Here is a 27949-nt window from a genome sequence, read left to right on the forward strand (position 1 = left end):
TGGTGGACGATTGTGAGCTGACCGAAAGATGGAAGCAGCACTTTGAAGAACACTGGAATGGTGTATAGCAAGAGGATCAAGACAGCGATGAAAATCACATCGTCGATGCAGCAGAGGACGACGATGTGCCCTACTCAACGATAGGTGAAGTTAAGGATGACATAAGGCGGATGAAGAACACCAAAACGGCCGGCAAAGATGGTGTCGCAGCGAGCTTAGTGCCCGCATCGACTGATTGTCAATATTTGGGATATCGAAGAGCTGCCGGAAGAGTAAAAGGATAGGTTTTCTGCCCTATCTACAAAAGAACTGTTTTAACTATCGTGCGATCACCATTCTGGATGCCGCCTACAAAGTGTTTTACCTAGTCATCCTCCAACGTCTTTCGCCACTAGTAAATGGCTTTGTCGGAAGTTAACTGGTTTCGTAAAAGGTAAAAAAGTCGGTGAACAACCATTTAAAAGTCGGTAAACCAGATCTACACTTTGTGGCAAATCTTCCAAAAGCTCATAGATTATAACGCCGCAATTGGCCGGAAAGAGCTATGAAAAATCATTTACGAGAACGGCACTCCCGGGAAGCTGATCCAACTGATCAAGCCTACTACGGATGGAACCCATTGCTAGGTGAGGATTTCGGGTCGATTATCCGGCTTATTCGAATCTCGCAGGGGAGTTCGGCAAGGTGACGGTCTCTCTTGCCAACTGTTCAACATTGTGCTAGAAGGTGTTATGTGATGAGCAGGATATTTCAGGGGGTGGTAGAGCAGTAAACCAGACTAAAACGAGAGGCAGAGAAAGTTGGGTTGGGGTAATACATCCAAAACGAAATACATGCTGGCTGGCGGAACTGATCACTATAGAGTCCACTTAGGCAGTAATGTGTCGATTGACGGAGCTTGAGGTAGCTGACGAATTTGTCTACCTTGGCTCACTGGAAACTTCGGACAACGTTACCAGTCGCGAGATCTGGAGGCGTATTATCTACGAAAGTCGTGCCTACTATGGACTTCACAAGCATCCGCATTCGAACAAACATAGCTCCGGTTGTCATAAGACAACCCGTATAAACGGGTATGAGACGTGGACTGCTCGAGAAGAGTTTGCGAGCACTTGGAGTTCTCAAGCGTGCAGGAGGACAGTGTGTGGCAACAAAGGATGAATCACGAGTTCGAGCAACTCACTGACGAACCCAGTATCTTGAAGGTGCTCAAAACCGGACGGATAAGGTGGGCAGGACATGTTACACGAATGTCGAATAACTACTCTGCAAAACTGGCATTCGCTGTAAATCCGGGTTATACACGACGAAGAGGAACGCAGCTAGCAAGCTGGTTAGGTCATATGGAGAAGGAGGCAACCATTGGATACACGTGGAATTGGAGAAGTGCGGCCAGGAACCGAGATTATTGGAGGATTTTTGAACTAGCTATATCTAAATGATGTTACGCTAAATAAAGTAAGTTAATTTTGGAAATCGAGGATTATAGGATTAAGGACTTTTAGGAATTTTAAGGTTTCTAGGATTTTAGGAATTTATCGTTTAGAATATTGGGATTCAAAGAAATTTCTATAGAAATATAGGTTTTTGGGATTATGGAATTTCAGGATTTTTCGATTTTGGGATTAAGGGCTTCCAGGGATTTAGATTTCAGTTTTTCAGCAACTTATTGTTAGGTTTAGATTGAAATTTAGAGCTATATCTTCTAGATGCGAAAAAATAGACCTAAATTAGATTTGGGATTTCTCTTTCTTGGTTGGAGTCTGATTCTCTGTGATATTGGCAAACTTCGAATGTATTTGAAATACATATTTAATTTCGAGAGTAACCATCACTTTCGATTGATTTGAGAAATATATAGAAGAACTCGAACTGCATCTTTCGACTGATTTTTTAAGGTATCAGTAGTTATAACTTAGCTGCCAAAAAAGGATCAATTAAAGCGCTCTTAAGTAAGATATTGCTAACAAGGTTAAATTATATTGAGAGTCGGTGCACATCGAATAATAAAAAGCAGTTATTTTATTCTTAGAAAAACTACAAAAAAGTATATTACAAGTTCAACATTTTCTCTCATGGATGTAAAACCGTTCTTTTGGAAACTGCCTGCAGCTATTACAAGAAAATGTATCATTTTCACCAACAGTCGTGTTAGCCAAACCAAAGTAGCTGCATATTCGAGGGGAACTGATTCACAACGACATTCTTCTACATTCATTTTCATGCCATCGCGTGCTGTTGAAATCATCCTCGCTCGGATATCCAGCAAATCTTGACGCAAATAGTGGTATCGTACGTGCGGTGTAAATTTATCTCCCATCATCGCTAGAATACGCTCCCAGTTCAGCGTTTGTGTGCTTCATGCTGCCATGCGTATTCCATGTGAGCCTCCAGGTGTGGAGTGTTTTAATCCTTCATATAAGTTGCACGCCAAAGCGTAGCGCTTTCATTAGAGCGAATTTGCTTTCCGGTCATGTGCTCATGATACGGTGTCACTGGTACTAGCACTAAGGACCAAGTTATAGTAGGATGCTCGTTCCAACAAGAGCATCTTCATTTGCCATGTAGTGGCATCAGAGCAAATGTGACAAATTAACCGCTTAATTAAATTGTATTCTAATTACGCCATTAAGCTGGGCAAATAAATTGATTTATTACACAAAATTCGTACTATAAGCTAAGGAGCAAAGGACAAAGACTTGCACAAGTGTTATATTGTCTTAGGGATTTGGGTTGAATTTACTGATAAAAGAGATAATTGAATCGGGTTTTCGTGGGTTGATTCACATTGAGCTGCTGCTAATCACCGGGGAGCAGCATCTGGCTGATAGATTTGGTGCTTCATCTAGTTAAATGTAATAAAGGGAAAGTTGTGTCTATATTGAAGTACGTTTCGAAAAATGAAGGCAGCGTTCTAAGCAAAGCAGAGAGTATTAATTTATTCGTTGCAAAGCAATAACTTCAAGCACGAATTCAAAACAAAATCGCGTAGTATCTTTTATAATCAACCTTTGCGAGTTTTTCTCAGTAGAGCATTGTCCATAAACGGATCACAACTACTTAGAAAGAATCATTTGGATAAAAGTTCACTTCATCATCATCAGAAACAGGATGACATACAATCAGTGATATTTAGAAGAAAAAAAAAGAAATACTGTTCAGCTGGATCAGCCATTCCTTTGCATTTCGCTCTTCTTATGTTTTAAAGGAGCCAAATAATTTAATCTTGAAAGACGACTTAAGGGTGTTCATTGCGAATACAACGAAGTAATAGTTTCATTGCAAGGTCATCGCGAGTCTGTCTCAATTAACTTTGTTCTCTGCTCAGTAGTGTCCTTGAACAAATCAACTAAACAGATGTAATTCATTTTGTACCGCTTTTTTTAAATGTGTTATAATATAGGTAATTGTGGTGACGGACAGTTTTTTCAACGTCGCTATTTCCATTGAATAAAACAGTAATTTCGACTTTATTCTTAAGAACTGTTTCGGATGCCAAACTTTGGCATTCTAATGAAAACGTTTGAAAATGATGTTATCGAATTTTTCTTGCGGAGACCCAACCGATTGAAGTGAAGCCTTATGTGGTTAAAACAGTTTTTTTTCCCACATTTTCTTTTTCGATAGGTCATGGCATGCCATTTTTCTGGGTTTGGTTGCGCATCAAAAGGATATGCGGTACGTTCTTGTGCTGACATTACCATTTGATCCTTTTGGTTTCTAGATTATGTTTTCTTTTTTCATGCTACTGGCTTCAGAGGGTTTATACATGACGTTGCTCTCAAGGCAAAAAGATAACACTAGTCACCGGGTGTTGAGGATATAAAGATTATCCCTCAACGGGTGAAATACATAAATATATACATAAAGATCTTGCATACGACATTTCGTTTTTCAGGCAATTTCAAACTGAAGTGATATTTCTTCCACATAACGTGAAAAATCATGAATGCGGTTAAAAACTAATCCCAGGACTATTAAAGTGATGAAGGTAACAGAGAACAAACCAATGTATCCAATGTTTGCTTTGCTTTACGATATGTGTCTTTGGCGAGATTATTTATCAATTTTCTACAAACAACATCAATGTGGAGACGTAGCATATTTGACATTCATTTTGGTTAAACACGTTTTGAAAATATGGTGCGGGTATTCATAGCTTCTTGTTGGTTACAGCAATTTATTTTCCATACACGTGACATGTATTGCTTGAATCATGCACTCTTAAACAGGTCTGCTTGCAATAGCAAGAAAATATATACTCCACTTTAAACACTGTAGGATAATTTCGCTTTTGAAACACAGCTAAGATCTCAGCACAGTCGTCAGAATTGAAGCAGTTCAGCTTGAGTTTGTACCTTAACATCCTTCGTCGACTCCTTTCCTCATTTTATGAACAGCCATGAACACTACTGAGAATTGAAAAGTGACACATGAATCAAGGATTTCCTGGTGCTGCAGGTTATCTTCGCAACCTTTGCTTCAGACATGTAATAAATTAAGCTGTTATGTGGGACAAATGTGACCGCAAGTGCTGTTCATAGGAAATTTCAGCAGCCATGTCATTTGTGTGATTTTGGCTTGTTTGAGTTTTTTCCCATTGTAAAGTTACAAAAAGTGTTCATTACGCCAATGCTATACCATATGATTATTAACTAATTGAGTTCAAATTATTAGAGAATGTTGGGTATTTAGAAAATTTCTAGTGAATGTACATCGTACATACAAGAACGAAAAATTGAAGTTGCGATATAAAAACATTTGCAAGCTGTTCTGATTTTGCTTCACTACTTCGTAATGGTTTTGTGGTATCTAGTACTAAACTTGTGATGGGCATATTTTTCAACACATACGTAACTCTGGACTAAAGTCTATATCAAGTGCAATAATGCAATTTTTCGTGATCCGTTATAATTATCTGCTCAAAACTCTAAATACAATATAAGTTATATAGAAAATGGTACTTTACAAAAATTCTTCCTCGTGTGGGGGTGACGGTCCTGACACTGACAGCGTCGGCAGGTTCGATAGCTTTGGCGTTGTTCTACTGGCGGCGTTCGTGTTGCTACCGATGCTGCCGGATACGCCGCCACATTTCGGATTACTAGTGCTAGCGTTCGATGCAGAGCTTGGTTCATGGTGGCACTCGACTAATTCGATTGAGTCCTGATGTGGGTTGTTGCCGCCAGCGCTACTGTTACCGTAGTTGTTGTTCCCGTTCACTTTACAGTTCTGCTTACTCTCTTCCGATTCCCACTCTGGATACTCGGAAAAGCGACGCTGGAAACGAGAATTGCGTGTTAATATAACATACACTTTGTGATAAACTCAATAAGCATTAATCGTTTATAATTATAAACGAGTATCCGTTTCAAACAACAATAGTTATGAATATAAATCCTATTCGTGCTATATTATCATATTTATATTTGGTTAAAACGTAAAGGTGGATTTGTTAGAAAGTTTATAGCCATTTTGTAGGAATTGTGTTTCAAGATTTTCGAACACTCAGAGTGATTGTAGTTATATGAGAAACATTTTGCTACATTGAATTTGATTTTTGTGTAAGTGCTTTAAAAAATTACATATTTTTACAAATGTATAATCTGTTGAAACCGTTCACAATGTTCGCATCATATAATACAATACATAATTGAATATTACATTGGTCAACACAGGTGCGGCTTCAAAGCTCAAAATGAAAAAAAAGATTATAGCTATTTAACATTTCCTGTGAATTTTGGTACCCCTAACCATTCTAAAAACGTGTCAAAAGCTCCCACTAAAAAAAAACTACGCAATTTATGAATGCTCTCTTAACTGAAACAGGTTTTTTCTAGTATATCACTATAGATCCAATTTCCCCCCTAAATTCGTTCCATACACTATCAAAATGAATCACGGCGAAGTAAAGTGATTTGCTGTTGAATTTGCACTACTAGCCTAGCATTTCAAAAAATTTTTGAAACGTATGATTGCAAAGAACGATAAATGAACAGCAAATCACTTCATTTTCTGTTGTTATATTCATCTTTTTTGATATGCTTATGTCTGGGATACGGAATGTCGGTTATTTGGATATTATCAGCTAATCACAATAAAGTCAAAAGATTTCTCATTAGATTTTTCAGTTTTATTTTATTTTGGATTTGTTGATCTCTGGATAAATGTACTGGTTACGTCGTTCGCCACCGTCAATATTTTTGTTTTGTAGGTATTATGTTTTTGACGTTTGTCAATTGGAATTGCAGCACAATTTAATTGATTTAAACAGTGATCCAAATACAATAGATATTCATTATAATATGATGGTGATTTCCATTAAACAGTTTTCAACGCAAGATCATTTCATTGGAAAGTATTAATCACTGTGAAATCAACACTAAATCGCTTTAATTTTAAGCTTGACGTGACAAGTTGAGTCAAGTGCAAAAACACCTGAAGCAATCGTGACATTTTTACAGTGTAGAACGCTGTGCAATGCTTATTCGACGTCTCCATCGATTTCACAGTTTAAATTCGAGTTGGATTGACAATTTGGGTCACGAACACTGTCGAATGGTTAACCTAGCGTCTCCACCGAATCAACAGTGAAAGGAGGCGCAAGGCTAACGATCTCGTTGGAGTGGATGGGAACCTTTAATGCGTTTTTGAAAAGGCTAGGTGTACAAAAATTCACAGGAATGGTTGGATAGCTATAATCATTCATTTTTTTTCTAGTTTGACCTGGGGCTGCCTTTTTTTTCTTTTGTCGACCGATGTCATGGTCATGGCAAATCCCTCGTTGCTTTAACAATCAGTGACGGAAATGAGAAGATAATGACTCAATCGTCGCCTTATCTGCAGGTGCAACCAGCATAATCTGAATACACAGCAGCTAAACTTTAATCCTTTCAATTCGTAATGAACTTTATGTTTGGTGCATTGGTTTCTCGAACAAAACAGTTAAACGATTAGATAGTCAAATGAGTACTAATAGATGAGAACTATTTGCTCGGCGGGGGCCTAGTGTGGTTGGTAACGTCTCCGCCAACCACGCTCGACGCCTGGGTTCGAATCCCACCGCCGACATAGGTGTTGATGGTTGTGAGGTGGCGTGATCCACTCACAACCAACCCAACTGGTCTAGATTCAATCCTAGCCGACACCGGGAGATTTTCTGAGGCGAAAAATCTCTGGGATCACACCTTCCATCGCATGAGGAAGTAAAGCCGTTGGCGCCGATCCGTTAATAAACGGGTCGTGAGTTAGGGACCTGGGTGTGGAGTCGCCTCCCTGGGCGTCGGTAATTGGCGGGAATAGACCGACGGAAAATAAGCGAGAATAAAAAAAATAAAACTATTCGCTTGATTTACATCTGACGAATACTTGTGCACATTGAGAAGCACGTGTTGTGGTATACATTAATAACAAGAAATATATCGTAAGAAGAAAGGCGAAGAGAGTGCATCAACACCGATACTTATTTATTCGCATGCTGACGACGATGTCAACGCATCTTAGGCTTGGTTTATATAAATAGCTAGAGGTGATTTTACTTCAACCCTGTTAACAAATATTAAATAAAAACGGTTCGAATATGGAGGCGCAGTGTAATTTATAGCAGCATATATAATTCTGACATGGTAGACGAGGAAAGTATCTCGTACGTCACGTAAGTTGTGATTTTTTTGTTTTAATTTCATTCATAATAACAAAAGATTACATTGACAATAAATAAACAATAAATATAGAATAATGGCTTTGAACTTAAGCGATTTATTTTTACCAATTTAGACGATTTTCAAGGAACAGAGATTTTCATGTCACATTCTCACCTTGATTATTATGTGATCATATTAAATATTTTTCTAATCAACATAAACAATGATCTATAGATCAAGGACAGGCAAAGTGACGCGATGAAGTCTCAAAAGTAAACTGTTCCGATCATGATACAAAACAGACCTTCGCATTTCACTAATAAATGCAACTATAAAGCAAATATTGCGCAAAAGAAGTATTTCTACACGAAATTTCAATGTTATAGAAGCAATTTACTAAAGCCCGTCTGGAGGCGAGCTTGGACACTAGAGAGTTTAGCAGCTTATGCAGCCTTCTATATAGAGCCTATGAAATTCACAGGAATGGTTGACAAGTTATAATTTTTCCAGTTTGAGCTTTTGGACAAAATCTGTGTTCAGCAGTGTAATCAATTGAAGTTTTCAATCGAGGGGCACTATTTCAATTATTTCGAACCTATTTCAAGCAGTTTGAATCTGTTTTTCAGGGGATTTTTTTCTTCTGATAAATGGCGCTTTAATAGCTACAATTCAGGTGGATTTTTTCGATTTTAAATTATTTTAAATATTTATAAGACTGCTAGATAATCAGAGAGCTGTTGAAATTGTCGATATTGATAAAAATTCAAGAGTTTGAGGAGCCACTGATTAAGCCATTCTTTACCCTACTCAAGAACGAAACTGTTTTCTGTATATTTCTATTTTCAATTTATAATTCTTTACTCAACATAAAAATTATATTCAACACAAACAAAATATTATTTAATGATGATCGATAGCATCGACACACTTTTAAAAACTCAATCGAAACTGTACCCGGACACCATAAAAACGGTATGAAAAAGTTTTAATCAACCACTTCCTGTGTACATGACACTCTACAGAACATGTTTAATGCTCTCAGGGGATAAATCAGAAGCAGAAAAAAAACAATTGAATCTGCACGAGCAGTCATGTTTTCGTTCCACTGGGAGCAAAGACTTCAACGAGATTTCACATTTTACTGTACTCACCTGTCGCTCCGAGGCGGACACGTTTTCGGCACTCCGTGCTTTTCGACAGAGAACAGATTGTGACCCATACCGGCGAATGAACTCGATCGAGTCGAACCCTCTGCCTTCGGATGAGACAAATATCGCCGAGTTAATACGAGCTCTTGTACATCGTTCCGATATCACCGACGAGGGTTCCTCCGGCCACGGATGGTAAGGCTGCTTTGAGGTGATGTTGGCGGTGGCGATGATTGACGGACACGGAACCGAAATTGGATAGTGAGCATCCGCCGTTTGTGTCGAGTGGGGAAAATGCGAAAAATAAGAACAATGTTACCTGATTAAAATAAACGTTTTTTTTCTTTTCTTTTCGGTGAGGTAACATGTTTGTTTATCGGATGGTAAATAGAGAGGCAGACAGTGAAAATAGACGTTTAGTTATTAACATGCATTTGATTTGGAGGTAGGTGTCGCTTTTGTCATCAGAGATGGAGTTTTTTTGGTAATAAGTGTAATCTTTGTAGCGTTTCAATATATAAAATACAAAACTAAAATATAGATGATCAGTGACCATTTTATGCTGAATTTAGGAACGTAATTTCTAAAATCTTGTTCTCTTTGTTTGTTTCGAAAGTAAAAATAATCTTATGGAAGTATGATAAACAAAAATTATTAGAACGCATAAGCAATAATTGACATTTCAGCAAATATTGAAATTAGCTTCGAAAATAATATGATAAAATCTACTTGATGGTAATACAAAGTTGATGTAGCTTAGATATTCAAGATGTTCAATGTTATGAATTGTTTTTTAACAGAAATAGGTATTTTAAAAGCGGTGATATTTGGAGATATGAAAGTTTAACTTCATCAAAAACTCGGCTAAAGAAGTTCTAATGAATCTAGTCCTTCACTACGCTAAACTATACTCTTGTTTGTACATTGAAATAGAGTGGTCTTATCGGATATGTTTCAAATATCGCAGGAATGCTAATATTATGTTCAGAATGTTGATGATTCTAAATTGAATTTGCTTGTAGCCTAATAATGTTTTGAGGGGGTTCACCCAAGTAATTCTTGTTTTAATTCAAAAAGAATTTGGGTAAAATATGTATAGTGCATGATCTACAAATTTTTGATATTTTGATATGCATGCGTCTATTGAACGTACGAGAGTGTTCAAACCAGTTCTAGCAGATGCAACAAACGGGGACATGATATAGTCCTAATGGAATCAATTATGGTTTTAATTTCCAATTTGAAATCACACTGGCCACAATTAGTTCAAACCGTAATTGCAGCATTTTTGAGTATTGCTATAACTGATACCCTCCTTTTACTTTTAAAATATCCAATAACGTGAAATGGTTGAAATCCATTCTTCACTTTTTAAAAACTATTACGCGGATGTACCCCTTCAAGCAATGCAAAAATCAAATATATAACATCCTATAATAACTACGATTTTAAAATGCGTGTCAGCTCCGTAGGTTTGTTGTAGACATAGAGCTAGCTTACAATCTTCTAATTGAAACCTCGGAACTGCATGCTTTACATGCGTTCAGTGCAAACGTAATTTGCAAATAAATAAATGAGATTGAGATATCAGCCAAATTTTCAATAACCTGTGGGTAAGTAGGAAATCTGTTACAACGGAGATTATAATGTTAGGTAACGAACACTGGATTGATTGACCATTTCTGTGTAACATTTCGAAGCGAGGACGTGATAGACTGTGAGAATTGCGGATATTGCGCTTACTATTACAATAAAAAATCATCCGTCAGAAGTATTCATTTTGGTTATGCGGAGACCGTAGACTTCTTCAGTGTAGTAGAAGTGACAGGCAGTTGGAGGCCGGCCCCCAAACATTGTGTGTCCTGAGAAAACATATTTAAAATTAACACATGCAAGGCTTCAGAACTGGGAAGTTGAAAATGAGTATGAATCTGTACTACTAGTCCTGTGTCGTCAGGTACGTCTGGTTTTAACAATGACTTTTTGGTAACGAAAAAAAAACTTTATTAATGGCCTTTATTATATATTAATATTGTTACCGTTGAGGCACTTTGCTCATTTTGCTTGTCAATGTATTTGTTAAGTAGTTAAAAAAAAAAATTAAAAGCTGAAAGTAGGATAGTTTAAAATTAAATATACACTCCCGTAGAGCAGTTAGAAACAAATCCACTCGATACGCAACCCTGATGCTGCTGAATAAAATGCACCACCCAAGGAGGCTGTCAGAAGAAATGCTCCCGGCGATATAATGGGAAATTTATATTAAGAAAAAAAAAGGGAAATTTGGGCAAGCTACTGGGTCCAACGAATAGTAGAGTTCTTTTACACTTGTGCTACCATCAAAGAAAGGTCGAATGTGCCAAGAGTTAAGTGGCCTGAAAATAAAGTTCAATTTATTAAAACAAAATAGAAGATACTCCTCTACTATTACGACAGTGCAGCAAATTGTGCTAATTTTCGGAGAATTGTCGAATCAGGTATGCCAACGGACCTTGAATTAGAAACCCAGTAGCTCTGACCCTACAATGTCTAAACCCCAAAATTATCCCACGTGTTTGCATAACCAGGACCCGGAATTATACCCTAGATACAGATCGGAAGTAAGCGGTTACCAGCAGCCGACTTGGTGGCAAATACTCCCTCGGTCCGGTTTCACGGGACGGGTTAAGCTGATTAGGCCACGAGAGCCTTATTCCGCCCAGGAAACGCACCGGAGATGGGACAGCGTAAACCCCTAGCCCATTAGAGCGGGAATAAACCGTTCCCCAAGTACCCAGCCACAGCAGCAGAGTCCGATCAACGGCAGCAGAGGCAGCGGCAGCGTTAACCGCTGCGTGAACGAGCCAAGCAGCCTAAAAGTCCAGCAGCAACGAGCATCGTCAGCACCCGAAGCAACAGAAGCAGCAGTGAAAGCCCGGCCGGCACAGTAAGACTTGCGATCGTGTAAGTGTATAGCAGATTAATATAGTATTAAAATTAACTATTGTCCTTTTATTGCCCGAACATCCAATTCTTTGATCAGCCCTTCGATGTCAGAGCCGACCCTGAGAGCGAGAAAGCAGCTCACGGCCGTGCTAGCCGTTTAAAAGAGGCTAGTGTTGCCCACCCTCACTAGATCGCCGATGGTGTTGCCCAGCGATCGAGGTTTAGTTTTGGTAGGTCCTCCACCGACCAAGTAATAATATCTACCATATTTACAATGCAACAGCATTTGAAACAAATCGTGGTACATAGATTTTCATGTCACATATTCACCGCATGAAATTATGAACAAATAACGCTTATCGAAATCTAGTTTACAGAAATCATAAAAACAAAGCAAAGCCTTGGTGCTACATTCCGCGATTCCGAACTCGATTTAAGTTGGTCTGACAAGGTTAAGTACTTGGGACTAATTTATGATAAAAAACTTTTTTTCAAAGAGCACATTGAGAGTGTACAAGCCAAGTGCATCAAATATACGAGATGTTTATATCCTCTCATTAACAGGAATTCTAAACTTTGTTTAAAGAACAAACTTTTGATTTACAAACAAATTTTTAGACCAGCAATGCTTTATGCTGTACCGATCTGGTCAAGTTGCTGTTCAACAAGGAAGAAAACGCTTCAAAGGATTCAGAATAAAATTCTGAAAATGATTTTGAAGCGTCCTCCTTGGTTTGGTACACTCGAATTACATAGACTTACTGGTGTTGAACCATTAGAAGCTATGTCAAATAAAATTATTAACAATTTTCGACAAAAATCGTTGCAATCCTCAATTGCTACGATAAGCTCTCTTTCTAGCCAATAAGTTAGCAATTAAGTTAGTTGTAAGTTTACTTCCCCTTTTCTGACAAGTAGGTTTAAATCCCTACGAATAAGAAGTCACCATTTGTGATTGGACACACATACTCATTATTTACTAATATTTATCATAAATACTTAAGCTACTAACAAATCCCCCTCTTAAAAAAAAAAAAAGATTCGGAACTCGACCTTCTGTTTATTATACACAGACTTCGCAGCCAACTGTTAGGTGTTCAGGACAATTGCGGGGCTACGATCCTACTGACACTAACAGTCTCTTCCTAGCCGAGACTCGAACCTACGACGACTGGTTTGTTGCCTCGAGACCAGCTGGGAGGGTTCAAAAATAATAATGTACAGCAATTGTGACGTGATTTTATTGAAATATATAGTTTTTTACTATCATAAAATTTGTATCATAATCGGGACAAAAAATGTATCATAATCGGAGCAGTCATTCGATTTCATGTGCATTTGGATTGAATTAGATGGTCATCCACCTCTTTCAGCAACTTCTATCCCAACCTTCAAGAGGTGCCGGTCGGGATACGAGTAATCTTAGCGGAGATCGGGTAACCGACCTAGGCGATCGAAAAAGTATAACGATTATTGCAAACTTCTTACTTATAATGCAACTACTCTACTCGAACTGCATGCGGAATATATATCATTTAACAGCTACAGTGACGACGTGAAAATGGAAAGAAAAGACAATTTCGTGATAATTGGGAAACAGACGAAGAGATGAAGCTGGTGGCCGAGTAGTGACTGTATATGCGTGTTGATAATTAAGGGCAACTTCTTCAGTTACAGTTTAATCTATGTGTACGCACCGACCAATAACAAACCCGATGGCGAAAAGCTGGAGTTCCATGATCTCTCTTGACGACATCCAGATCGTCATCAGAGATGCAAATGTTGGGCAAGAAGACTTCTTCTGCCTCGTAATTGGTAGGGAAAGCATCCACTCTATTACGAACAATAATGGCCTGAAGTTTATAAATTTTTGCTGCAATGGCTATCTATAGCACTTATTTTGCACGACGAAATACGCTAAAGTCGCTTTTTACGCGGGGGATACTTGCCGCGTAAAAAAACACGTAAATTCTGGAAGCCGCGTAAAAAAAACCACGTAAATTCCGGAATCCGCGTAAAAAAACGCGTGAATTCCGGAATTCGCGTAAAAAAACCAACGTTAATTCTGCATTCGGAGTGAAGGGAAACCGAAATCCGCGCAAAAGAAAATACTGCGTAAATTCCGGAATCCGCGTAAAACAAGCTGCGTAAAAAAACCCGCGTAAAAAATCCGCGTAAAAAGCGACCTAGGTGTATTCGAAAGCACACATACACGGTGACAAAAAAGTCCGGTCACACTTTTTTGGGGTCGCCTGTAGCCTACACGTTGCATCTCTCTGGTGCCTTCTATATGTCAAATGAAAGGGTTAACTTTGCTGCCCAAAGTGGCAGAGTTTCGTTTCTGTGCAGTTTGTTTACATTGAGTTGTGAGCCATGGCAGAGTTAAGCGCAGCTGTTATTGCTGAATATGTGAAAGGGTACAAACCCGGACACATATTCAAACACCTGAAACCGCTCGGAATCAACCGGAAATTCGTGTACCGGACCATAAATCGGTACCTAGAGACCGGAGGTACCGAGGACAAGGCACGATCTGGACAACCAAGATCTGTGAGAACTCCAAGGCTGAGAAAGATTATACGAGACCAGATTCGCCGGAATCCCGCCCAATCTGCACGGAAGCTGGCCAGGAATCTTAAAATGAACCGAGAATCAATCCGCCTGCTTCTGCGCAAGGATTTAAAACTTACACCGTACAAAAAACAGGTGGTTCATGGGGTTACCAAAGCTACAAAGGACAAGAAGTACCAACGGTCGCGGGAGTTGCTCGGTTGGCGCGTAGATGACGAGATTATTTTTTCGGACGAGAAGCTGTTCGTTTTGGAGCAAACAGTCAATCGCCAAAATGATCGAGTTTGGAGTGTGAGCCTCCAGCTAGCTCCTGCGGACAAGCTGAACGTTTCCCGGTTCCAAAATAAGACGTCAGTGATGGTTTGGGGAGCCATTTGCAAGAGAGGTAAACTGCTTCTTATTTTCATCGATAAAGGGGTCAAAATCAACGCATCGTACTACCTGGACACGGTTTTGAATAAAAATGTTCTGCCTCACGCTGAACAATTGTTTGAAGACAATTACTACTGCTTCCAGTAAGATGGCGCCCCATCCCACACCGCAAAGGTTGTTCAGGTGTGGTGTGAGGAAAACTTGACCGATTTCATTTCGAAGAATGAATGGCCTCCGTCGTCTCCGGATCTGAATCCACTGGATTATTTCGTGTGGGGATACATGATGTCGAAGCTGAACGACTATAAAATAACGAATTTGAAACAATTCAAGCGAGTTATCACGAAAATCTGGGACGAGATGCCGATGGAGCACGTGCGCGCCGCTTGCGACGACTTTCCGAGACGTCTGAAGCTGGTTCGATCAGAGAAAGGTGGTGTAATTCCGAGATATCGTCTGTGAAGTGTGGTCCTCGTGGTTCTGTGGTTAGCGATGTCGGTCGGCTAGCTCTCCCACACGGTTGTGATATCGGGTTCGATTCCCGATCAGGTCGAGGAACTTTTCGAGCTGGAGATTTTCTCGACTCAGCACTGGGGCACGGTGTATCGTTGTACTTATCCTACAACATGCAAAATGTGCCGAAAACAATATCGATAACGAATTCTCTCAACTAATCTAGTTGATCGAGACCGCATTAGCCCCCCAGGCTAGCGTGCGATATTGTTGTATTGTTGTCTGTGTAGTATCTTTATGAGTTACTGAATAAAGCTATGAAAGCCAGATTCAGATTTTCTTCTTATTCTTTGAAATATCGAGATTTTCCTGTGTGACCGGACTTTTTTGTCACCCTGTAGATGCACTTAAACGGGGTGGTCTGCTCTCACATCGACTTTGTGAAATTGGCACTTTTCAGACGTTACGGACGTAAGAGGACCAAACGTTAACACGAATCACTATCTCGTGGTATGCAAGATCCGCGCCCGACTGCCCAACGTATTGAATGAGGAAGATACGTTTGAACACCCAGTGATTTTCGACTAGAGGAGTGGTTGCAGAGTACTCGCAGAAAGTTTATGAGCGGATCGAAGAGCAAGTTGGAGGTAACCTGAACGAACAGTGGAGACATATCCAAAATATGATCAATACCACAGCGGGAGAAGTTCTGGGTACAGCTACCAGAAACGTCGGCATTGGAAGCGTGTACTTGCGGAGGCAGAGGGCTTCTACAAAAAGATTAACAGAACCAGGAACCGAGACGTATTTTACCCCTGTCATGAACAACGACAGGAGAATAACTTGATTACCGATAAACCAGAGATGGGCAGGTGTTGAAAACAATAGTTTAGTGCGCTGTTAAACGTTGAGGAAAACATAGGCGTCAAAAGAAGCAGGATGGATATTAAGAATGATGGACAAGCTGTGGATCCAGTATCCATGGATGAGGTGAAGAAAGCACTTAAACAGCTCGAGAACTGCAGTAATTATCGGAGTTAACTTGCAGACTCACCATCTGTTCATAGACTTCAAGGCAGCGTACGATTCAGTTAAGAGAAATGAGTTTCGGTGGGTAATGCTTGAACATGGTTTTCTAACAAAACTAATAAGACTGATTTATACCTCTCTTCACGGTTCCCATCATGCGCATTTAAAGGTGCCATACGGCGGCCTAGTGTGTAGAGAAGTGGCACTATCTCCCGGTGGTTTTTTATAGCCATGAAGCATGGAAAACTCGAAGAGGCTGATCGGCGAGCTCTTGGTGTTTTGAGCATAGAATCTTGCGCTCAATCTTTGGCGGCAAACTGATAATGGTGTTTGGCGCAGACGCATGACCCATGAAATTCAGATATAATAATCGGCCGATATTGTCAAGCGGATAAAACATGGAATGCTCCAGTGGGACATGTAGCTAGATTGCCGGAGAAACGACCAGCTGCTGTACTGCCGTGAGATGACAAAGTGACGTAAGTGCCATTTTCCCGAATATGAGTTTTTCATACCAATTTGTTCATTATTCGAATACCTATCTATCGATATCTTCCTTTTCGTTGTAACTTATCCGTACGTTGCATAAAATCAAAAAAACAAAGTGACGTTGGCACACATTTCCATACAAAAGTGACGAGAAATTCTTTCGTTTTTGGGCCGTACTGAAGAACTGATCACTTGGATCTACGTCACAATGTCATATCACGGCAGTGTAGTAGAGGAGGCCCGCATAATAAGTGTTAGAGGCGACTAGCAACCCAAGACCTAGTGATTTGACCACATATTCTGGATTCGGCACTCGATCGATAACTTTTATAAACACAGGCTTTACCCTAGGCTTAAACTGAAAAGAAATAAAAGATTAGCTTTATGACCATTCCTGTGAATTTTGGTGCCCTTAGTATATAACTTTTTCAGAAACTAAAATGAGTTTTCTCGTAAGTAAACGTAGAAGCGAAGAATCTGGCGAGCAATTATTCTGCGGCGTTTTCACGCACTTCTACGGCACCAACATTCACATGAATGGTTAGAAAGCTATAAGCTTTCAACTTTTCCAGTTTGACCATTGGGCAACATTTTTTCGCTTTTATCGACCAGTGAAACCGATCTGTCACTGTAAAAGTAACTTAGTCCGTTGTGGTCTTCCAAGTGGTCTCCAAATATAGCTCCAAATAAGTTCTAATGTTAAATAAAAGCTCTAATAAATATAGTTTATTGTAAAAATGTTTGTGAGATTGATTATGAAACGGTTTGTTGGATATCTTCAGGAAGGTTGTACAAGATGACAATATTTATCCGAAAAAAAATATGTACGAAAAAATATGTTTATATGACGACTGAAACGGTTAGTTTGATGGGTTTATCGGCTTAATCAGTCCGTGTATACTAGCAAAAACGATTTGTTTTTCTTTTCTTATTCCGACAGTTTCGGTGACTTTATTTCACCTTTTTCAAGGAGTAGAAAGGATAATCGTTCTATTGTTAAGTGTGTTGGTGTCCAACATCGGTTGTCTGGCGTGTATTACAAATGGCGTCCCACTTTGGTGCATGTGTACCTATTTTTGTGTGCTACACTGTATAAGCTTCTAAAGCTTTTTCTAGCACTTACTTTTTTCAAGCATTTTTATGGCAATTTCACTTTAATCGGGTAATAAATATTCTAAGCTGTTGGTTTTGCGTCTTCCTCTGTAGTCTGCTAATTCAAGAATTGTCTATCAAAACCAAATCACTATATGATATTGCATCTAAATTATACATGATTGGCCCGGATCGATTCGCGAAACGGCGTGAATGGCTCATAATGATTCTACTTTGTATTTCACTCTATTTGATTATAGTTTGATGTTTTATTGTAACCCATAATGAATATGATAATATAATTGGGTTGTTTAGCTATTCACGGAATTCCGATTTTTATATATCATCTGGAAGAGTGTAATTTTCTGAGTAAAACGTGATTTTTTTTAAACTTTATATCATTATCCTTCGATTTTTAAATGAGGAATAAAAATTTGCTCTAAATCGCTACAATGACAGTTGGTATATGGACGAATTGTCATTGTAGCGATTTCGAGCAGTTTTAAATCGTGATTCAAAAGGCGAAGGACAACGATAGAAAAATCTTTTAAATCACGCTTTTCTTAGAAAATGCAGATCTTTTAGATGATATAAAAAACTGATATAGCTAAACAACCCAATTGATTGAATATACTGCTATCTGCAATCGATCGTTGCATCACGAAATAAGTTTCGATTATATTTCAACTTTCAACTTGAGATATTTTAAACATTGGAAAGCACTGTACACTTAAGGATGCCCCTGTTCTAGCTATCCCGTATTCCCGAGAAATCGGTACCGTTCTGAATCAAATTTCGTTTACTTATACTATGATGTAGCTTGCGTAATAGAAAAATCAATCAAAAATGATTTTTTTCTAAATCCAACAAAATTTGCCTTTCTATAGCAATCACTGGCACAACTGAAAGTATAAAAGTATGTGGAACAATCGAAAGTATAAAAATTGGTTTCAATTGAACGGGCCATCTGAAATACTCTTAAATTTTGAATTTTATAAAGAATGAACTTGTGGTTCAAAAGTTATGAAATGAAACGTGTTCTGAAGACTGTTTAATCTCACTCATGTTTCTCAGAGATGGCTGACCCGATTTCCACAAATTTAGTGTAAAATTAAAAGTCTAGCTGCCTCATAACAGCCTATTGAATTTTACTGTAATCGGACTGTAACTTCGTCTGTAATGTATCGAAATGTGAAAATCACGAAACTTTATTATCTCAGAAACTACACAACCGATTTGAACAATATTGATATAAGATGAACGGGCTGGTTAAGGGCTAACTGATGAATTATGATTGAACACGTGGCTTCAAAGTTTGGCTGCCCTATACGTTCCCATTTTACTTGATTATAATCGAACTTGAGCAACCGTTATGCATTAAATTGTTAAAACAACGAAAGTCTATTATCTCAAAGATTACACGACTTATTTGAACATAACTAGTGTCATACGTATGAGTCATCTCTCAAACTTACAAATAACAAACTTCATAACAATTTGATATGGGTCAAAAGTTATGAAAAGAAAAACGAAAATCAAAGGCTATTTAGAACTATACCTGCTTTGATCAATATATGTGGCCTCAACATAATTTAAATGTGGTATCGTACTATTTGAACGTTCCCGGTATCGCTCGTGATTAAATTGTTCGAAATTAAGAGTCATTTCTTTTATTTCGCTATTTCTTAAGCACTAGCATTACGTCAAATTTCATATTTTATACTTCAATTACAGCATCAATATTTTAGAACCCAAAGAGTGAATATACCTTCATAGGATTAAGGCGTTCATGTAAATCTATTTTTACAAATAATAAGTTTGAATGAGAAAGGCTGGGTCTGACCGCTAGGTGGATTAATTTAGGTTCTTACATTAAAATTAGAGATATCCAAGTTCTAGTTCGATCCAATTGAACGAACGCAACGATTCTTTGTGCCTTACAACAACATTTTCATGTAACTAATTTGTGGTGTGTTGTTCCACGAATAGATAATAATAATTTGTGTAACCGATGAGTTGCTCATAAAATATTATAATGATAATATTTGTGCTGTGTATTGATATTTATATAATTTTGACAGCTGACATACGATAAATTGATTGATACAAAATGGTTCATATATTGTCAATACCTAATATATATATTGTCAATCAAACGTTTTAAAAAGAAAATTATTTTTTACTCTTTTTGGCAACTCTAAATTATTGTCCTCTAAAGGTTCGATAGTGGAAATTCATGCATCACTACATTCCAATGAACAAAATAGTACATTATAAGCATACTTTTTCGAGACATAAGCTATAACAGTTGTACTGTTATTCTAAAGTGTTCGATGTTTTAGACTGTTTAAAGTTTGAAGTGTTCAAAGTTTGTGACTGTTCATAGCTTGAATCAAAACGGTACACGTATCCAATCTGACAAGCTACATCGAGCAAGTATAGGGGAGGGTTGTACAAAACGCACCAGTTAAGCATTTGCGCGATTTACAGCGCTTCAAATCATTTCAAAGCGACATTGAACGTGTAGGATGATTGTAGGATCTATTTATTGTATGTTTATGACGAAGTTTATTATAAAATACTCGATTTCAATGTCTATTTTAGTAAAAATAATTATTACCGCCAAACAAGCCCGTGACCAAAACGCACCACAACAAAGGTCAGTATGCTCCAAAGCAGGTGGCTAATATGCCACTAGCAGGAATCAGCACGCGAAGTGAGAAGCGCTTGAAGTCTCGAAAGTAAAATCAAAAATAATGGAACATGCTCTAAGTTGTCAAGCAATCTCCTGCAAGCTCTTCGTAGTGCATTCTGCCCCAATTTTAATTTTGATTGTTTTTAGGTAAAAGTTGACGAAAGTTAGTGAAATAATTTGAAATACTCATAGTTTTATAAACTCCAAAAGTGTAAAGGTTAGGGGAACCATAGTTTTTTGTATTATTTACAAGTCAGTTAATCAAAGCAAAGCAAAGCAAAGCCTTGGTGCTACATTCCGTATCGGTACTCGACCTTTTGTCTATTATACACAGACTTCGCAGCCAACTGTTGAGTGTACAGGACAATTGCGGGGCTAGCGCTACGATCCTACTGACACTAACAGTCTCTCCCGGCTTGTTAAGCCAGCATCGTACCTCGAGACCAGCTGGGAGAGTTAGTCAGTTAATCATGAAAGCTCAAATAAAATTCATGAATAATTACATGTTGGACAGAGCCACAGCCAATTGCACAGTTTTTTGAGTATTTTTTATATGAGAACTGTAGAGAAGCTGGGCTTTTATGAGAAAAGCAAAGAATTTCATCATAAAAAGCCACATGTGTAAGTATTTTGAGGAATTAGTAGCATGGGCCATCTTACCCAACTGGTGCGTCTTGTACGGTTCTCCCCTACTTAGTTCACGCTAGACCCCCCCATCTTCGCCTGCTTTTAGCTTTGTGGGTGGTACAGTTTGACCGTTATTTGCGAATCGGCTATCGATTGGAAAGTGTTTTTGTTTTCCAACATGTGACGCCTGTTGTGTTCGACAGAATGTGCTATGCTATTCTTGTATACAATGACCGAATGATTGTTCATCGCCATGCGCGTTCAATATCGATGATTCATCTCGTTATATTCGGTAGCTTGCACTTGTTCGCCATTATTGAGAGGTTACTGAACACTACCGCGCGGACCCTCAATAGTGTTGAAACTTTATGATGATAGTTATCGATTTGACAATATATTGCGCTTATGATATATGGCTTTGTTTGTAGTTTTGAGAAAATATGAACGATATTTAGAGCAATATCATGTATGCTTGGTTGTTAGAATAAATTGGAGCTTGGAATGGTATTTTTCTCTTTAACGTTAACTACCAATTAGTGTAAAAATGTTTAACAGGTGAAACGGTCGACGTTGAATGCATTAAGTGTATACATTGCTGTGGTACGCATAGAAATTACTGCTACTCTCCCCTGAAGTTGTTCATAATAGCTTTTTAACAAGCTAACAATTAGGCGAAATTTATTGACCCTATTAGCCGACCATAACAGTTATTAAAATACGTGCCAGTCTCTTTCAATGAGTAAGTATTGCTAGTAGGCTTGGAATTTGTTCCAAGGGGAGACACTCCTAACAATAGAACAATGCAGCTTCTCTCTAATGACTTGCCGAACATACCACAAAGGAAACCTGCGGTATGCCTTCAAGGGTAAGGTAAAAATGAACACTAACTTCATTTTCCTCCTTAGCGGAAGCTGAAAATAAAAATGTTTATAGCTGTGACATTTTTCATGATTCATTTGTCTATGTGTGCTACGAGTGGTAGAAAATAATATTGGTAGGATATGGTTTGTGATATATTTAAACATTCATTACACTCTTACCAGTTCGTTACCTACAGCTAGCCATGCGCCTTCATCAATTTCTAGGGTATGAGGAAGTCTGGTTGCCAGTTTTAAATTGGTAACGCTTTTCTCGTAAATTAAATCGGTGACGAGAAATCATGCCGACCAGTAACATTTAATGCTTTTTTAAATACTGTAAAGTAGTTTACTAATAATTTACTCTCATTTAAACCTTTGCGCACAATTTGCTTTGCAACTGAATCGTGCGTTCTTTTACCTTGCTAATTCAAAGTGACTTTTTAATACCAATACTACGACATGCAGCTACGTTTACATAGCCGTACAGTTTAACGCTACACTAGTTTTGCTGAACCAAGCAGCCAGCACACGGCCAGTAACCATTTGTTTGCACTTGCCTGCCAAACAGTGGGAAAACCAATAAATTACCACCAAGTGGATGTTTTATGAGGTACTTAAAGTATAACGTTTATGTTTCTCTGTGGTTTTGTATTGCACAAACGAAAGTAGAATGGTGCACTGCTATTAGTGATGATGTTTTTCGTACGGTTTTTGCACAGATTGAAAGTTTGCGGGGCGATTTAAAACCATTTTACGTTATTATTTTGTTAATATGGCTATTAAACATCAAACATATTCATTCATCTCCTTCATTAGACTTATTTTAGTCCACATATGGCTTGACACATTTTCAAATTCTTTTCCAATTGAACTAAAGTTTCAGATACAATCAGTTAGCTAGTAAAGTACACCGAGTAAGAATCGCTATCAATTATCATGGAAAACGAAAAAATTTAAACGTTGTAATTTTTATAAGTATTGGAAATGTAGTTTTTTTAAATTTCTCGTTGTTTTCAGCGGTACTACTGGTGTGAACATCTACGACGATTAACAATGAAGTTTAATTGGAAAAATTGGTTAAATTTTTACGAAAATATTTTATTTGTTTCGTCACAGACGCCAAGAAGCCAACAATGTAACAGGTATGGCCTATAGTCCGTGTGAGTGGGCAAGTTCCCTTTTGACGATATCACCCATTCAGATTTGCGCCAGTATAGAATTCTTTTACAAGCAAAAAAAAAATCATTTGAATATAACAAACCTATTTCCATTCATAAACTGTCACTTACCATGACATTCTGTTGGATATGTTGACAGACATTTTTCCGCTTCAATGGAATATACCTTGAGAGAGTGTAGGTTGTCTGCAAAAGTCGAACAGCAAACTTTGTTAACCCATGCCACAAAAGTGTCAGTCTAAATCTAGGGCCAATACAGATTATCACGTTATGCGTTCAAAGCTGTGGACGAAATAGTTCGCTGTTTTGCTTTTCTTGTTCCTTTCTTGCTTGCTTTTCAACGAAATGTGGGACACGTGCTTCAATTTGAGAATGCTAAAAAATATGTATTTGTAAAAAAGTGCCATCAGATAAAACTACGTAGGCTAAATCGATTTATTTTGAATACAGTCAAATTTCGGCATGAAGTATCTAGCTTTTCTATTCTTTGAATTGTACTATAACAGTTAGCTTCGAAGTATTTGACGAATAACCAGAAGTTCAAATCACGTAAACGGAATTAAGCACTTAGAATTTATTTAGTACCCTAATAAAATCATTTCTATTTAAATTGATCGTTTCCATACCGAATGACCGATTGAAACATTTCGAACTTTGCTTCTGCTTTTCTAGATTCAAGCGCTTTTTAAAATCGATGTATGCATAATACCATCCATTTTTTTCTAAGCATTGCATTGTATTCCTATTCAAACTAAATAAAAATGAACTGGAGGGGCAACCAACAATGGTTTTTTGATAACAAACGCTGAGAAAAACTAAAATTTATTCACAATAAATACCATGGTTTGAATAACTCAAGAAATGTGTTAAAATTTCTCATATTTTGTTTTTGTTTTTATTTAGGCGAGGCTTTGAAGTATTTCAACCGGTTTCAAAAATAAACGTATCAATATAATTCTAAAAGAGAAGCAAGAAGCTCATATGATGAATTTTCTAAAATGCGTTTCCGAAATATTTGATCTATAAGTTTCTAAAATTTAGGATTCACGAAGATACTAATTTTTTTTTCAATTATTCGTGTTTCTCCAGCCACAGTAATAGGTTCACCGAAATGGGTGAAAAATATTCTACAATTCACTCTCTGCCAGCAAAAAGATTGAATCAATAATAATAAAAATAAAGATGTACCTGTCTATCGTCTGCCTGATTTGTTGGTACCTACATACCTTCAGAAACTCGTAAAATATAACGAATGAGGGTAAGTGTACACTTCTCATGCCTAATGAAAAATTTTTTGTTTTTCGCGTATAAATTGGCCTTTACTAAGTAAGATAACTGATTTTGTGTACACTGAATTCTGTTTTTACGCGACTTTTTTTTTACGTGATTTTATTTTACGCGATTTTTTATGCGATTTTCTCGAAACTACGCGATTTTTTTTTACGCGATTTTCTTGAAATTACGCGATGTGTGACATGTGAAATATTGTTTATGAGCCAATATGTAACACACACACACATACACACACATACACATACATAGACATACATACACACATACACACACACTTTTGTAACGACGCGATCTTTTTTTACGCGATTTGCTCCAAATTACGCGATTTGTTCGAAATTACGCGATTTTTTTTACGCGATTCTTTTTTTTGCGCGCACGTATCAATCGCGTAAAAAGAGAATCCAGTGTATTATAATAATTTTAGAATGGATTTTATCAGGTCTAGTGTTGCATAGTTGGAATCAACATTCCACTGATACTATTGACAAAGCTCAATCAATCTTGCAATTCCTTAAAAGAAAAACTTACTGCAGAGAGGAAAGTCAAAACAACGATGCTCTCAATTTTGCTTAAACCAATTGAAATAGCAAGAGTCGACAAAAGAACAACACTATGTATCAGTTTTGCCAAAATTATAGAACCAGAGTAATTGAAAAAAAGGACAACTGTTTGAATCGATCATTTTTGGTCTGTCTGAAACTTTATTCAGATGTTCCTAAGGGCTAAAGGTGTCATTGCGTGCAATTGCATATTTTTGACAAAGGTAGAGGAAAAAATGGTACTGAAGGTTACAAATATTTTCAGAGCAAGAACGGTGTTGATCGGTATGATATCTTTGGAAAAGCTGTAAATTATAGTTTTGTTTTTTTAGAAAAAATAAAGCTTGAATAAAAAATTGTTAAGAACAGAAGATATGTTTAGTTCAAGCAGTAAATGTAGTAGGGTAGAGCGGGGCTAGTTGGTTACGGGGTAAGTTGGTCAATGAGAATATCTTCGAATCTACGTTTCTAAAAAATCGTGTTATATGGGTGATACGTAGTAGATAACTAGAAAAACTAAATGACAAAATGGAATACAGTTCTAATTAAGACTTATAATAAATACAGGTTGGTGCCAAACTGACCATCAATTCTACACGGTTTTCGAGTTGAAATTTTTTGTCTAAACAAAGCTAGCCAAATTGAAATGAGCCTGGCTCAACGTATTATGAAAGTCATTTTCGTTGATTTTAAGTTGTGCATAGCAAACTTTCGCCAAAATTTTATTTTCATATATTTCAAGTAATTTTCATATTTAATACATGAGGGGCTAGTTGGTCACATACTTGCGGGGCTGGTTGGTCATATGCACATCATAAATGAATTCAAGTAACCAAGTAATGCATCTAATGCATCGACAAATGCCATCTACCTGATGAAAATTTCGGCGAAAGAAAGCTTTTAACAACAAAAAAACTAATGTAGTTATAGTTTTGTGCTTGTGATTGCAGATGCGAATCTATATATTGGCTCTGGTTCTCAATTTAATCCTTATTGTCTTTGATTTAGTTCCCAGCCAAACTATTATAGAGATTTCAACATATACTTCTCGTCAGGTATGAAAGAGTAACACGATTTTTTTCATGCAATTATGAGTTACTTTTCTCATGGTTTGGGATTTCGGAAAGCAAACGCATAAACAAAAAAACCGGATGCGGTTTGACCTCCGCTGAGACACTACAGGCTGCCGCAAATGCAGTGAGGAAGGAAAACTGAATTGTCCTTCTGCAATATAAATGGTCAATTTACCCCACACCCTGACCAACTTACCCCAGCTGAGGGGCTAGTTGGCCAATTTGACTTCCATTCAAAAACATAGAATATCCGCAAAATCATGAGCTATTCTGTACAGTTTATATTTTTTCTAGATGCTATAGATTTAACACAACATTTCCATGTAATGACTCTTTGCCATAATATTTCCAACAAAAAATTACAGAACATTTTGACCAAAAGTGACCAACTAGCCCCGCTCTACCCTAATGAAGATAGAAAATTAAATTAATTTGATTTTCTATCTTCATTACTTTATCTACTCCTTGAACCAAAAATTTAAAAATAGCATAACTTTACTTAGAGTCTAAAAAAAAAACAAAAGATTTAAAAAAAAATAAAAATAAATATCTTAAACAGCTTATTAAAAAAAATCTTGACAACTACAATGACAATGACAACTACAAAATATCAGCTGTATGGATTCTAATGGTGCGTTGACAACCTGGAAGGAGCCTCAAACTTAGCTCCGGTCCTCACAAGTTCCTATCTCACACCTCCTCGAGTCATACGATCACAAAAGACTGCCTGCTGAAACATGGACACAACTGGTTGGTGTATCCTGGGCAATGTGGTCATCCGAGAATAGCTACGTGCGTAGGTGCGACGCGGTCATTGGCGCGTTAACCAAATGTCGGTGGTAGAGGAAATTGTGCGGCTCAAAACAGCGTGTCTTCTCCATGTTAGGGGCGGCTGATCAACGTCCTAATGCCAGCGTAGAACTCTAAACAGTGCTTTCAAGATGGTCCACCAACTGAGGGTTGGTGCAGGCCTTACAAGCCAGCCGTAAAAACAATCAGTACAAGAAGTAAATAATGTTAATGCGTACCGTAATCCGGGGCACCCCATCGTCCATCTTTTCCGGGTCAGAAGACTAGCATTCGAGAAAACTTATCCAAGAAAGATTGGTCTTGTGATCGCCATGATAGATATCACACACTGGGTTCTCACAAATCAAAAACAATTGAACTGCAAGTGTTTTATTATTTTTAAAGTACCCACATTCTTTCCAATTTATTAAGGGTCCGCAAGTTCGACATTGTAGCGCTGCAGGAGGTATGCTGTAAGGGAGTATCTGTACATACGTACAGAGATGGTTACACCATCTACCAGAGCTACGGCAACACACACACAAGCTGGGAATAGCTTTCATTGTGAAACGCAAAATGCAGAAGCGCGTGATTGGGTGGTAGCTAATCGACAACAGAATATGCATGTTGAGAATCAGAAACCGTTTCTTCAACGTGCTCAGCCCTCACCTAGGAAGTAACGGTCAGATAAGGACGCCTTTTACGCGCAGCTGAAGCGTCCATATGATAGCTACCCAAAACGTGGCGTCAAAATCGTTCTCGGAGATCTCAACACTAAGGTTGGTCAAGAAGGAATTCAGACCGGTTATTGGAAAGTTCAGCGCACACCGGCTCATGAACGGAAGAGGTCTTCGACTGTTGTATCTAGTCAATGATACAACTAGATACGTAGTATCTGCTTCCAGCAAAGCCTTCCATATCGGTACACATGGAGATCATCACAACAGATTGAAACACAAGATGATCACGTTTTGATTGACGGAAGGTGCTTCTCGGATATTGTCAACGTCCGTGGCGCAGACGTCGATTATGACCACTAATGGTCAAAATGAGCCAGAGACTTTCGGTCGACAACAACATCCGCTACCGTCACCCGTTACGACATGATCTGGAGCGGCCTAAACTCACGAAGTTGCTACTGAGTACGCGCAAAGCTTTGAGCCAGCGTTGCCG

At 38.0% G+C, this 27949-nt stretch overlaps 1 protein-coding gene across 4 annotated transcripts in view; it reads right to left on the bottom strand.

The window, feature by feature from the left end:
* The window catches only part of LOC129725966 (uncharacterized), a 266385-nt gene that overhangs the window by 19953 nt on the left and 218483 nt on the right, over positions 1–27949 (bottom strand). For 2 of the 4 annotated variants that reach the window (XM_055682454.1, XM_055682453.1), the window contains exons 7-8: positions 8795–9063; positions 4970–5280 (exon numbers count right to left, since the gene is read on the bottom strand). In XM_055682454.1, the coding sequence (XP_055538429.1) occupies positions 4970–5280; positions 8795–9063 (580 nt within the window). The remainder of the gene's footprint in view (positions 1–4969; positions 5281–8794; positions 9064–27949) is intronic. The other 2 variants (XM_055682456.1, XM_055682455.1) reach the window with 2 other exon arrangements.

Source organism: Wyeomyia smithii, chromosome 2 (assembly GCF_029784165.1).
Source record: "Wyeomyia smithii strain HCP4-BCI-WySm-NY-G18 chromosome 2, ASM2978416v1, whole genome shotgun sequence".
Lineage (NCBI taxonomy): Eukaryota > Metazoa > Arthropoda > Insecta > Diptera > Culicidae > Wyeomyia > Wyeomyia smithii.